Source organism: Girardinichthys multiradiatus, chromosome Y (assembly GCF_021462225.1).
Source record: "Girardinichthys multiradiatus isolate DD_20200921_A chromosome Y, DD_fGirMul_XY1, whole genome shotgun sequence".
Classification (NCBI taxonomy): domain Eukaryota; kingdom Metazoa; phylum Chordata; class Actinopteri; order Cyprinodontiformes; family Goodeidae; genus Girardinichthys; species Girardinichthys multiradiatus.
Genome location: NC_061818.1, coordinates 37,760,774 through 37,774,283, shown reverse-complemented (window position 1 = coordinate 37,774,283; position 13,510 = coordinate 37,760,774). Strand labels below are relative to the sequence as shown.

Genomic DNA, 13,510 nt, shown 5'->3' with positions numbered 1-13,510 from the left:
TGGATGGATGGATGGATGGATGCATGGATGGATGCATGGATGGATGGATGGATGGATGGACAGATGCATGGATGCATGGATGGATGCATGGATCGATGGATGCATGGATGGATGGATGGATGGACGGATGCATGGATGGATGCATGGATGGATGGATGGATGGATGGATGGATGGATGGATGGATGGATGGATGCACAGATATGTTCAAGGATTCTGCTTTAGGACCAAATCAGGCTTACAGTCACATGTTAGAAATAACTGCCTCAGCTTTGCTTGCAGTGTTTTGCAGCCTGAAATGTGATTGGACGTCAACAGTTTAAACTAAGCTGTGAATATGTTTGAAAGCCTGAAGGGGGCAGTGTTTCTTCAGACATTTTAATTAGAAAGATTTATAAACAGTTTTCTTTAGGTAGAAAATAAACTTTTCATCTATTTTTGGGTCAGAACTCAACAAGAGGATTTTAAATGTTTACAAATGAAAATAATTTTTTCTTTTAGACTTATTTGACTTTATCCTGCAGAGGCAGACACACAGAACCATAGTTGTTGTTGAATCTGTAATTGCAGGCTCTGCAGCAAATCTGACCTCCACAGCTGCATGTTTTTTTCACGTTTGTTTTTTTATTTGGGCCCGGCCCAGCTGGTGCACGCTATGCTCGCCCAGAACAGATTTTTACCAACCATGAGGGATATTTCCCTCCTGTTTATAATACTCAAAGCCACCAGGAGCAAATAGAAAAGTGGTGATGCAAGTGAGTGAGTCTGTTTAGCCTCTATGCTGACGGAAGGAGTCAAGACCAAATCCATCATGTAAACTGAGATGAAAACTTTTAATATAAAAAACTGTAAAATAAAGCAAAGCTCAGATGTCCATTCTTAGCATGTTTTACATTAAACCTTCAGTTGCTAAGATGTGGATCCAGTCACCAGTCTGTCATGTTTCCAGATAACTGTACCAGCTCAGTTTGGCATTCTTGGAAACTGGAAGCTGAGTGAAAACCAAAGAACTTACAGGAAAGAAGGGCAAAAGATTAATGACCCAATAATGTGGTTCTGTTGGTATCTGTAAGCCGTGAAAGGTTGATTACTTCATCTGGCCTGTGGGTGAATCTTTGCTTCTAGTGAAGGAGGTCATGGATATTTTTCCTGGTAGATTCTAGTGTCATCTGCAGTAGTGAGCGCATCGCTTCAGTCTGATAGAGTGGAAAGGTAAAGCTTTTGATTTACTGCTCATCTGACTTCCAGTGTTCTCTTCTGGTCATCAGATATTGATCATGATTGAAACAACAAGATTCTGGATAAATGATCGGACTCAAATAAGCTTCTTAAGTATATATAGGAGACCTTTCATCATTGGCTGCTCCTCCAGGTCAAAGGAGTCAGTTGAGGTGACTTGTGCATCGAAACAAGATGCATCCTGAACATCAGAGGGACACGTTTTTCCAGGACTGCCTACGGAAGGATAAATGGCTGCGTGGATGGATTGACGGGTGCTTGAATGGGTGGCCTGCTTGGCTGGATGGAAGTATTGATGGATGACCGGTGCATGGATGGTTGCAGGATAGATGGGTAGGCTGATGCACGAGTCAATGGATATTTTGTTACGTTAGTCCTGGTCTGTTTTGACCAAAAGATTTAACAAAAAGAAAAATAAAGTTGTAAATATCCCCCTCATCCGATACCATTTACTGAAATACAGGAGGGGATAAAAACAATCCTCCTGAGTACATCTGGTAAATCCTGCTTGAGTAATTATGTTCTGGAGAAGTAGCGTCTATCTGAACACTGTGATGAAAGCAGAGAGGGGAGGAAGGAACGACTAAATTATACATCTGGTCTAAAGATAGCACTCCCTTGTCTGTGCCAGAATGAAATATTTTTCCACTTTTCCTGCTGCATATTTAGGCTCCATCATCTCCCAACATTTTAAGTTTCACTTTGAAAAGTTTTGTCAGTATTTTACAGAATCTAAAAATATCTCCTGCGGTGATCTCAGCAGAGGAAGATGAAGAAGGAAACCATTACTCTTCAGATTAAGCATTAGAAACAGGGCTCTCTCTGACTTCAGGCAGCTTCATGGGAAATTAGTTCATAATGATTATTTTATGGATGTGTTTAGGAGCAGATTGTCCGTCTTTAGAAACTCCAATGACCCAAATATGGAAGTTAACTAAAATCTCAAACATTCATTTATATGAAAGTTTGAGAGACATTTCTTTTGAAGGACAACTGACACGTGGCCTCTGGTCAGAGAAGAAACTTTAATTACTGAAGCAGTTCTCCTCAGGCTCTTCGTACTAAACAGTTGCCTTCAAATGGAAGGTTCTTCCACAGAAAATCAGCAGATCTCCACGATGTTTCATGCATCAGTTCAGAAGTGTGAGACATATGGACTTTTTAACAGGAAAAATACTGTGCTGGAGATGCTGGCTGTACTGGTTTGTGAGTTTATCCACACTTCCAGAGCAGAGAAAATGTTTGTTGTTCTCTGAAACCGACCCAGAAATGTCAGATGTTGCTTTTAGCGGCGCTCTGTTCTTTGTGTCACTAAAGCAAGAAAGCCGGTGTCTGCATTTTCATCTTAAAGTGCAGCTCGTTCCCAGTCTGGATTGGACCTTCCCGAACTGTCCCTCGTCACTGATCTGGTTGTGGTGCTCATGGACAGGAGGGTGTCTGGTTTGAGAACCTCAGGGAAAGATGGATCAAGGCTTTCTCTGCACTAATTAAGTAGCTGCTATAGTCTGTTTTGTTGAGAAGAAGCTGAGTTGAAAGGCTAACCTCTGAGTTTGACGTTTATGAAATGGATCAGGGCAGGAAAAAAGACCCATGCTGGGAAGCCAACCAGCTTGTTGACAGTTACAAAAAGCATCTGTGTCTAAATATTAGTGGGGGTGTATGCATAGTTTTGACCCAGGGTGGATTTTATAAACAAATCCTCTTGGCTGCTTCTTGTGTAGTTGTTCCACCACGTTTCAGAAACTAACTAAAGGTCCAGAACTGCTGATATTCATGTCCAGGATTTGTGGATGGAAACCTGGGACGGTAACTGTGTGGATGTTGCTCCTGTCACCTGGAAACTCTGATCTCGCTCCTCTGATGTTGCAGTTTGACCGATGCTGTGGTGTGTCTGTGTCTCCGTCAGGCTGTACTGCTTGAAGATCTACGGACTCTCGTCTCTCTGGAGGCTCTTCAGGGGGAAGAAGTGGAACGTCCTGCGGCAGAGAGTCGACTCGTGCTCCTACGACCTGGACCAGGTGACTCCTCCCACAACGTTCTCTCTTTAATGATTTTAACCAGCAAGATTGATCATGCTGAGGAAGAGGTTTTGTGATGTGCAATATGAACTTCAAATTCATCACATAATCAATTAAACGTCCTGATGTGATGAAGCAAGAATGATTTTTTAATATTTCTTAGATTATTTATGCTTGTAGTTAATATTAATCCCACTAAGGTTTATTTCCAAAAGATTTAATTAGGTAAAAACACAAAAACATGATGCTAACATTAAAGTTTTCTGAGTAAAACATGAAGATTATGAATATTATTTAGGCTGATTAAATGTTTAAGTTGGATCCAGAGTTTAGTGCTCTCCCAGGAGTTTAAATAAAGGGTTTTACGGGCTAATTTCTATATCTTATATTTAATGTTAATCTGAGAGGAAAAGGTCTGGGAAAGGGGAAGAAAGGAAGTAACTCTGTGCTTTAAAGGCTGCCAGAGGCTCCAGAACCCTGAACCAGAACACCAGGGGCAGAGCAGAAAAAGCACAGTTCCTGCTGTGGGTCAGATTACTTTATCTGAACCACTTGCCTTTCTGTTCTGTTGTTCTGCTTCAGCTACAACAGTGGTTCTATCTGCTTGGAGGTCCCTCCTCAAGGCCTTTACATGCCTCTGAGTGAATGTGTGGAGCATTCGCCCCCGTTCGTTCGGTTTTTAGTTCAGCTGATCAATAATGTTCAAACTCAAAGATATGTATAGAGATTTCACTACAGCCTCTTAAAGGGCAATGATGCACTGGTTTATGCACTGTCTACCTGGAGGAGGAGAAGAAGAAGAAGACAAAGAGCCGGTGGCTGGAGCCGTCACAAGAGCCTGGACAGCCAATCAGATGAGGACTTTAGGACGCACCTCTTGCGAGTCAGCCGAAAAGCAGAATGGAGCTGCTTCACATTCAGGGTTTCAAACATGTAATAATTGTAATAAATAATAAAAAGACATTGAGACTTTCTGAGTGTAGCACATGAATCACTGTTTAAAGGTATGAAAGGAGTATTTTTAAATACTCCTGAGCATTTACAAGCTTTTAAACTAGACCACCCTTTCATGCAGAACGGACTCTGGACAAAATCCATGTGAAAAAGAGTCCAGCCATGACCTTTTAAAGGGACTTGGTTAAAGTAAGTGAAAGGTCAGATCAGGGGTGTATTTGGTCCCCACTAAATGTTCACACTCTGTTTTAATCTTTTAACGATGATCAACAGTTTGTCAGACATTATGAGGTTGGTTTAGTAATTTTCAGTGTTTTTGTGTCTTTCTTGCAGCTCTTCATTGGAATGCTGCTGTTCACCATCCTGCTGTTCCTGCTTCCCACCACAGCGCTGTACTACCTGGTCTTCACCCTGGTAAGAGAAGCTGAGGCAAGGAATGAAAAATGTTTTTATCCCACTGAGGTCTTTAGTGAATGATGTTTTATGTGATTATAAATAAATCAAACCACAGCCGTCTCTCTTTTCCTGTCCAGCCCTGGAGAGTTTTTGTGGTTCTGGTCCAGTCAGACACAGTTTGTTTTAACTGGAATCCAGTTAACTGAATCTGCTGCTGTTTGGTGTTCTTCAGTGGTCCACTCAGGACCCGATTGGATCATAAAATTAATGTTTTCCTGAAGTTATCCCAGAGGACAGCTTTGGAAACTATTCACATATCATTTCAGTTGTTTTTTAACTAATTAGGTCGTTTTTATTTGCTGGTTTTCTCAGAACAAGCAGAATCTTTTTATAAAACTGTGGGGTTGGTTTGTTTTTCCACACCTTTGTGTCTCCGTGTGTTGGGCAGCTGCGTCTGGTGGTGGTGCTGTTCCAGGGCGTCCTTCATCTCAGCTTGGACTTCATCAACTCCTTCCCTCTGTTTGCCATGGCTCTGCGGATCTGTCGGCCATACAGACTGGCAGGTAAATCCCCTCATCTGACCCGATCCTAATCCTGATGCAGAACATCTAAAAAGCCAAAACGTCCTATAATCATTTGTTCAAAGCTGAATCTTGGAGTCCAGTAGCTCGATCAATTTATTGAAAGGATTGGAAAGATATCAAATTGGGTTTTAGTATTTTGCAGAACTGGAAAGTTTCCAGAAACGGGAACAAAAATGTTTTTCTGTTATGTGCTGAGATGTTAGAACTTTCCCATGAAGCCATGCTGGAAAACTGTATAAAGCTGCTTTTTTTTTCTCCATTTGCAGAGGGGGTAAAGTTCAGAGTGCTGTGTGAGGAGCCCGGCACCGCCCTTCACCTGCTGATGGAGGTGAGAATTCCCATGCCGTCCCTGTTTGAAACTCTGTCATAGGACATTGGCTGGTGTCTCTTTCCTCACGGTGTGGTTCCTCCTCAGATTAACCCTCTGAAGTGCAGCACTCTGGTCCAGACCTACCGCACCCCGACCAACAGCTGCTACCCCAGAGACTCGTGGGCCGCGCTCGTCAAGAAGCTGTTCGTCGGGGAGCTAATTTATCCCTGGAGACACAAAAGCACCAAGACCGACTGAAGGTCCGACCCAGAGAGGAGGGGGTTAAACTGTGAAGTATTCTGGAAAGCTGTAATGATTAATTATGAGCCCAGAAACGTAAAAAAACAGAAATATAAACACTCCTTTGTTCATTCCATCTTTTATACTCCATATTTTTCATTTTTGTCGATACTTATAAAAGATGTGAAACTCTCCTCATGTAGTTTAAATGCTAAAGAGTCGTTGAACAATAATACTTTTTACATTTAATTTCCTCACGATGTGATTAAAATGAAGATAAATTAAAGGATTTTGTCCTAATAGAACAAATGTTGCAGATTTAGCTGAAAAATGTTTTAAAAATAAAAAACTGAAGATGATTTCTGATTAGAAATGAGTCGAGGTCCGGGTTCAGCCCAGTTCTTCTAGTTTTTAGTTCTTTAAAAGGACCAAGACACACATTTAGATCCATTTTTAATATTTTCTTTACTTAAAAGTTATATTTTCACTGGAACACTGAGAGATTGGTACCTACAGCTTTTTCCAACTGTTTGCTGCTTTTCCATCATTCTGTCCTCTTCAACTCGTCTCAGCCAATCAGAGGCCGGGAAGGCCTGGTCATGTGACACTACACTAAACTTTTTGGAACAAATCAGTGAGGTTCATGAAAAAAGTAGTAAAAGTTCAACTTTTAATTTGCGTAATTTTATTCAGTGGAGGAAAAAAATCCTAGGTTACAAATGACCTGTTAAATAGTTACTGGCAACCTTAACAAGTCCTCTATTTATAATTAAGATGATCAGTGTGTCTAGGAACTTTTAACTATTGATCCCCAGGATATAAATATGACGTGGCGCAGAGCCCCACGTCTCTTAGCCACTGTTCAAGATGGGAAAGACAAAAGAACATGCCATTCCAGTAATTCAGATGTGTGTTGATCTTAATGTGAAGACATGGTTAAAAGAAAAAAGCCACTCATCTAACACCTGCCCAAATCTAGTCAAAGCATTCATTAAAAAGTTTTTAAAAACTTCTGAGTTCAACTTGGCATCATGCACAGTGAGGAGGAACTTCTCTGAAGCTCACTGTTAGAGCAAAGAGTGGCGTCTTGGAGTCACAAAGTCTCCATAACCACTGTTGGATACACATGCTTGCATGGAAAAAAGCTATTCCTGGTGGAGGATCTATGATGCTGTGGGCCTGTTACTCTTCCAAAGGTCTTTGTAACCTTGTTAAAGTTCATTGCATCATGAACTCTTTAATATAATCATTTAATATCAGGAGATTTTAAACAAAAACCTGGCGTTCTTTGCTAGAAAACATCCACTTAGAAATATGTTTACATGCTCCACAATAAACTAAACACAAAACATTTTAATAAACCAAGTAAAGTAGTCTTGTCTGTCGAAAGGGGATCTGTAAATCATTGTGGACCCGAAACATAAAAATGGTCTCAGAGCTGGCCCGTTAAAAAACAGCATAAAATGTCCTAAATTAAAAATTAAAAGCAAAAACATGGTGGATAAAAGGTGAACACATTCTGTTGCACCTTATATTTCCCATTTTAAGAAGATTTTAATTGCACTCTGACATTTTTTAGGCATGTATCTGCATCAACTTCTTGTACTGTGGTCGAGGTCTGCAAATGGCCCCCGAGCCACACCTTGGACACCCCCGATCTAGAGAGATTGTACAAAGAAGAAAGGTCAAAGATCTCTCTGAATGCTCCAACCTTATGAAATGTTATACAAAGAGCTAACCTGTTGTACAAAGTTATATCAGCAGTGGGTGTGGCGCCAGTGGTGTTGCGAAATAAGATATGGGATTTATCTCTCCACTGGTTAAATATTCAGATAAAAAGTTGGATTTTCCATATTTTTTAGTTTGAGATTATCCTGCTGCAATAAAGGAGAAATGAATAATTATTAATTGTAATTGATTGTAGTTGCAAAACATAAAAAGGGTCGGGCATACAGGTTCCTAATTCTTGGGGTTGTTTTCTTAGCCTGAGTCTGTTTCTGAGTAGAAGTTCCTGGATGTTTGTGGATCTTTTTATCTCTGCTGATAAATGCAGAAACCTGGTTGTTGTCTGTGAAAATGTAACTTAACGCTAAGTATTAAAAGTTAACAGACTTCTTGCAAGTCAAAAGCCTTAAGTTTAACATTTGTTCATTTGCATCGTTTAATTTTTTTACTTTTATTTTTCTTCCATTTTAATTGTTTGCTTTTTAAACCTAAAAATTTGAGTCAGGAACTTTCAGACGAAGATGTGGAGGAACCCTGTGGTAGGAAAGCTGCTCTAAGACCTGTTCTGGTTCATTCTGCTGCGGATGGGATGCAGGGTTGCTGCATTATTTCTTAAAAGGAATGATGGTTGCAAACATTATGTGAAAAGGACTTCCCTCTGCTCCTGATGTTAACATTCAGGCTGTTTCAGGGGTTGGTTTGGAGTGAATACACTAGAAAACCTCTGAAACTGATGCAGAGAAGAATCTGTGGAAAGACATGCTGGTTCTGATGTTGAGCTCCAGTAAGAGGTGATGGAAACCTGAAGGATTTTTCAGTTTATCTTTCAGCTGTTAACTGGAATCCAGAACTTGTTCATTTGTGCATTTTTCTTCTTTGAACTCCTAGTTTGCTTTAAATGATTTTTAAATTCGTTCCCTCATCTTCATCGAGTAGCACCTGCGGTTCTCAGCCCTCCAGGTAAACAGATGTTAACTGCTGACAGTAAATGAAATATTTTAATTTATTTTACTGAATTATAGAGCTGAATTATATAAGTTTACCTTCTTCAGATTATGCAAAGCTTGTCCTCTTTGGTGTTGTGTATAATTAATCAATTACTCTAACGTAATAAACGTATTTTAAATAAAATGTACATTTTTGTCTTGTTTTTCTATGACTAACAGTTATTATCTTGGTAAATTACTGTTACAGAACAAGAAAAATCATCAGGAATCAGAAGGCAGAATCTTTTTCTGCCGCCTTCTGTAATATGAGTGATATGGCTCACCATCCAGGGTAGCACTTCTTCACAGGGTGGCATGAGTCTTTGAAAGAAAAAAGTTATTAATTGCACCCGGATCATTTTTTCTGTTGTTGCTTGTTGTCATGACCAGTCTGTGGGATTCTTGCACGAATGCTGCCTTTCCATCTGCACCTGATATGTATTCTTCGGATAGATGTTCTGGGTGCAAAGCCAGGGGCTCATCCAGGGTGGCATTTATGTGAGAGCCTGCAAAGTAGTAATCAAAGCAAAGGGGGGCAATTTGGAAAATGATAAAAAATATTTTCAGTTATTTCTCTATTTTTTGTTTGCTACATAATTCTACATACTTTTGCTTCATAGTTTTGGTTTCTTCATTATGTATCTACAATGTAGAAGGTAATAAAAATAAACTACTAAATGACAAAAGTGTGTCCAAACATTTGACTGGTTGTGTACAGGTCCTTCTCAGAATATTAGCATATTGTGATAAAGTTCATTATTTTCTATAATGTAATGATGAAAATTTAACATTCATATATTTTAGATTCATTGCACACTAACTGAAATATTTCAGGTCTTTTATTGTCTTAATACGGATGATTTTGGCATATAGCTCATGAAAACCCAAAATTCCTATCTCAAAAAATTAGCATATTTCATCCGACCAATAAAAGAAAGGTGTTTTTAATACAAAAAACGTCAACCTTCAAATAATCATGTACAGTTATGCACTCAATACTTGGTCGGGAATCCTTTGGCAGAAATGACTGCTTCAATGCGGCGTGGCATGGAGGCAATCAGCCTGTGGCACTGCTGAGGTCTTATGGAGGCCCAGGATGCTTCGATAGCGGCCTTTAGCTCATCCAGAGTGTTGGGTCTTGAGTCTCTCAACGTTCTCTTCACAATATCCCACAGATTCTCTATGGGGTTCAGGTCAGGAGAGTTGGCAGGCCAATTGAGCACAGTGATACCATGGTCAGTAAACCATTTACCAGTGGTTTTGGCACTGTGAGCAGGTGCCAGGTCGTGCTGAAAAATGAAATCTTCATCTCCATAAAGCTTTTCAGCAGATGCAAGCATGAAGTTCTCCAAAATCTCCTGATAGCTAGCTGCATTGACCCTGCCCTTGATAAAACACAGTGGACCAACACCAGCAGCTGACACGGCACCCCAGACCATCACTGACTGTGGGTACTTGACACTGGACTTCTGGCATTTTGGCATTTCATTCTCCCCAGTCTTCCTCCAGACTCTGGCACCTTGATTTCCGAATGACATGTAGAATTTGCTTTCATCCGAAAAAAGTACTTTGGACCACTGAGCAACAGTCCAGTGCTGCTTCTCTGTAGCCCAGGTCAGGCGCTTCTGCCGCTGTTTCTGGTTCAAAAGTGGCTTGACCTGGGGAATGCGGCACCTGTAGCCCATTTCCTGCACACGCCTGTGCACGGTGGTTCTGGATGTTTCTACTCCAGACTCAGTCCACTGCTTCCGCAGGTCCCCCAAGGTCTGGAATCGGCCCTTCTCCACAATCTTCCTCAGGGTCCGGTCACCTCTTCTCGTTGTGCAGCGTTTTCTGCCACACTTTTTCCTTCCCACAGACTTCCCACTGAGGTGCCTTGATACAGCATTCTGGGAACAGCCTATTCGTTCAGAAATGTCTTTCTGTGTCTTACCCTCTTGCTTGAGGGTGTCAATAGTGGCCTTCTGGACAGCAGTCAGGTCGGCAGTCTTACCCATGATTGGGGTTTTGAGTGATGAACCAGGCTGGGAGTTTTAAAGGCCTCAGGAATCTTTTGCAGGTGTTTAGAGTTAACTCGTTGATTCAGATGATTAGGTTCATAGCTTGTTTAGAGACCCTTTTAATGATATGCTAATTTTGTGAGATAGGAATTTTGGGTTTTCATGAGCTGTATGCCAAAATCATCCGTATTAAGACAATAAAAGACCTGAAATATTTCAGTTAGTGTGCAATGAATCTAAAATATATGAATGCTAAATTTTCATCATGACATGATGGAAAATAATGAACTTTATCACAATATGCTAATATTTTGAGAAGGACCTGTATTTCCTGAGATTTTTCTGCTCAACACAGAACGTCTGATTCATTATTTGCTCACTCAGAGAAATCAAACAGGTTTGTAGAGTAAATAATAAAGCTGTTGCCGATCTAACTGCAGCTTAATTCCTATATTTTCCTTCAACAGTCTTGTTCAAGCTGCTGCTGTCAGCACAGGTTTGCATGGTTTATTCATTATGTGTGTAGGTGTTCTGGCAGAGCTGAAGGTAGAGAGATGAGTCATGATGATATAAATATTGATTGCACACAGGTGGAAGCTAACGCTCCATGTGGGACCACCACCAGCAGGTAGGTACGTTGAGGTCGGGTGCTATCTGAGCTGGGTGGCTGGCGAGGGCAATGAGCCTGGGCATGCTGATTCCCCGCCATCATAATCTGGCTCTACAAATATAGGGTGTCGGCTCACTGGCCACAAATGAGCTGGAACAATGTGTGAAGTTAAGAGATACCAACTTGATTGGAAAGCTGAGGGGGATAGTGTGGAAGGAACATTCTGAGCATCTTCTTAATCAATCTCTTCTGAGGAGAAGGTAAGAGTTAACACTATGACAGCGGATCCTGAGGTGTTTTTAAAGCTCTGTGGCAGAGCAACAACAGTACAGGAGAGCTGCCTGTTGTTACATTGGCCACCTTCAATGGGACTTAGAAGGTTAAGGCAAACAAATTAGCTTCTGATGTAGAGCTAATAACTACTCAATACCCAAAAAGATGAGATTTACAAGAAATCAATCTTTGTCTGTTGAGAAGTATGGTGAGAAAACTGCCATTAGGAACTGAAGTAGGTGATCCCATCAGAATCAGCTTTACTGGCCAAGATTTTGTGCACAAGTGAAGACTTTGACTTCAGATTCATGTGCTCACAGTGTACAGCCATTATGTATAAATATATAAACTTTAGAGGAAATAAAATAAAAGTTTAAAAAATATGTACATGTATCTGTATGTATACCCAATGTTTATTTTCCCCTTTTTTAAATAAAGACAGGTTGTGGTACACAGCAGATTAGCTGACTACTCAGGCTATAAGTAGTCTGGGGAGAAAACTGTCTCTGTGGCAGCTGGGTTTTGCAAACAGAGCTCTGTGGCGCCAACCTGAAAATAAAAGTCTAAACTTTGTGTCCGGGATGTGTGGGACCTGCAGAGATGTTAGCTGCTCTATCTCTGACTACCTGTACAAGTCCTGGATGGAGGGGAGGTCAGCCCTGATGATCTTCTTTACAGAGATAATTAGGTGTTGTAGTCTGGACCTGTCCTGTTTTGTGGGTGAGACAATCTACACAGTTATGGATGTGTACAGGACAGAATGAAAAATCTGGAAATTGCTGGACTCACACCTAGCAGCACATGCTTGCTGCCTAAGCGGCTCAACAAAGTGAGCCAGACTTAGGAGCATGTGCTAATGGTTCGTTTATGATGCCTTCATTTACCTCTGAAGTTGGAGCTTTTTGTCAGGAAGTGACATCGGACCCAACTAAACCAGGGTTAAAAACCTTAAAACCGGAAGTTTCCAAGGTAGGATGAAACCCCAGTGGGATGTGTTAACCATGCTAACTACTATTAGCAATACAAGCTAATAACATTGAATTTCTCTGATTTTTGTACTACTCAAACATTGTAGCAGCAGTTTTCCTAGAGGACGTTTTCTGGTACTGTGTGTGTGAATGGCTTAATTCAATGCAAACTAGTATGGCTGCTTTGCATCACCTTGCATAGGAGCCATGCAGTGCATATGGATAAAAAAATATATATATATTTGCTGTTATAACAAGCTTACAAAGTCAAAGCCCTCTTGTAGCACTACTGAACTGTTACATGGTGGTATACATACATAGATACAGACAGACAGACAGACAGACAGACATATTAATCATATTTAATATTAATTAAATAATCCAGTTCTGTGTTATATTAAAGAGCTGGTGATTCCATGTGTTCCTAACAGAGCACTTTGCTCCTGTATTGCAGGTTTACTATTGGTTCCTTGGTGAGCCACATGACAGTTAATCGTGGATCCGGTTCTACAGGAGTTCTAAGGGAGTCATTCCTCCACACTGTCACCCTGTTCTTGCTCTAGATGCTAAATTGCAGATGAGGCAAGATTCAGTGCAATTAACCGGTTTTTATATATAGGCAATATTTGACTAACTGGGCTGAATCTGATTCTTTCGAATCTCATTTTTATTTATTTGAATTTGAGTTTTTTATTGGATTGAATATGAATGTGACTCAATTAAATTTTTTTGGTTGCAACAGGATTTGAAAGGGAACTGTTTGTTTTTATTTTATTTTATTAAAACGCTCTGTGATCAGGCACAATAAAAATACATTTAAGGGAATTATGATCTCCTTTGTTTAGAATTGATCATATTTGCTCATTGTGATAATGATTATTAAAAGTAGATAGTTCTTTAATGAGCTGGAATCAGAATCAGAATCAGAATCAGAAAAGCTTTATTGCCAAGTACGTTTTTGGACATACAAGGAATTTGTTTTGGCGTAGTCGGTGCAAGAAAATGAAGAATGTTTAGAATAAAATAATCTAAATAGGATCCTAAATGACCCTGTAGAACATCATGTTTATCCACATGATGAGATATCTTCGTCTTTGTTCCAACAGCATTCTGAGAAGAATGGAGCATCTTTTTGTCCACATACCCTCTCACCATCTGCGCATTGTTGACAACAATGCGTGATAGACATACCGCTTAGCCAATGGACGC

The 13,510-nt window shown here is 40.3% G+C and overlaps 1 protein-coding gene across 3 annotated transcripts in view; it reads left to right on the top strand.

Moving 5' to 3' along the window:
- Positions 1–7,874, top strand: part of LOC124864257 (phosphatidylinositol N-acetylglucosaminyltransferase subunit Q-like) — a 25,786-nt gene extending 17,912 nt beyond the window's left edge. For all 3 annotated transcript variants that reach the window (XM_047358950.1, XM_047358949.1, XM_047358951.1), the window contains 5 exons: positions 3,144–3,255; positions 4,543–4,623; positions 5,054–5,168; positions 5,456–5,517; positions 5,605–7,874. In XM_047358950.1, the coding sequence (XP_047214906.1) occupies positions 3,144–3,255; positions 4,543–4,623; positions 5,054–5,168; positions 5,456–5,517; positions 5,605–5,757 (523 nt within the window). In that variant the 3' untranslated portion in view covers positions 5,758–7,874. The remainder of the gene's footprint in view (positions 1–3,143; positions 3,256–4,542; positions 4,624–5,053; positions 5,169–5,455; positions 5,518–5,604) is intronic.
- Positions 7,875–13,510: the final 5,636 nt, after the last annotated feature.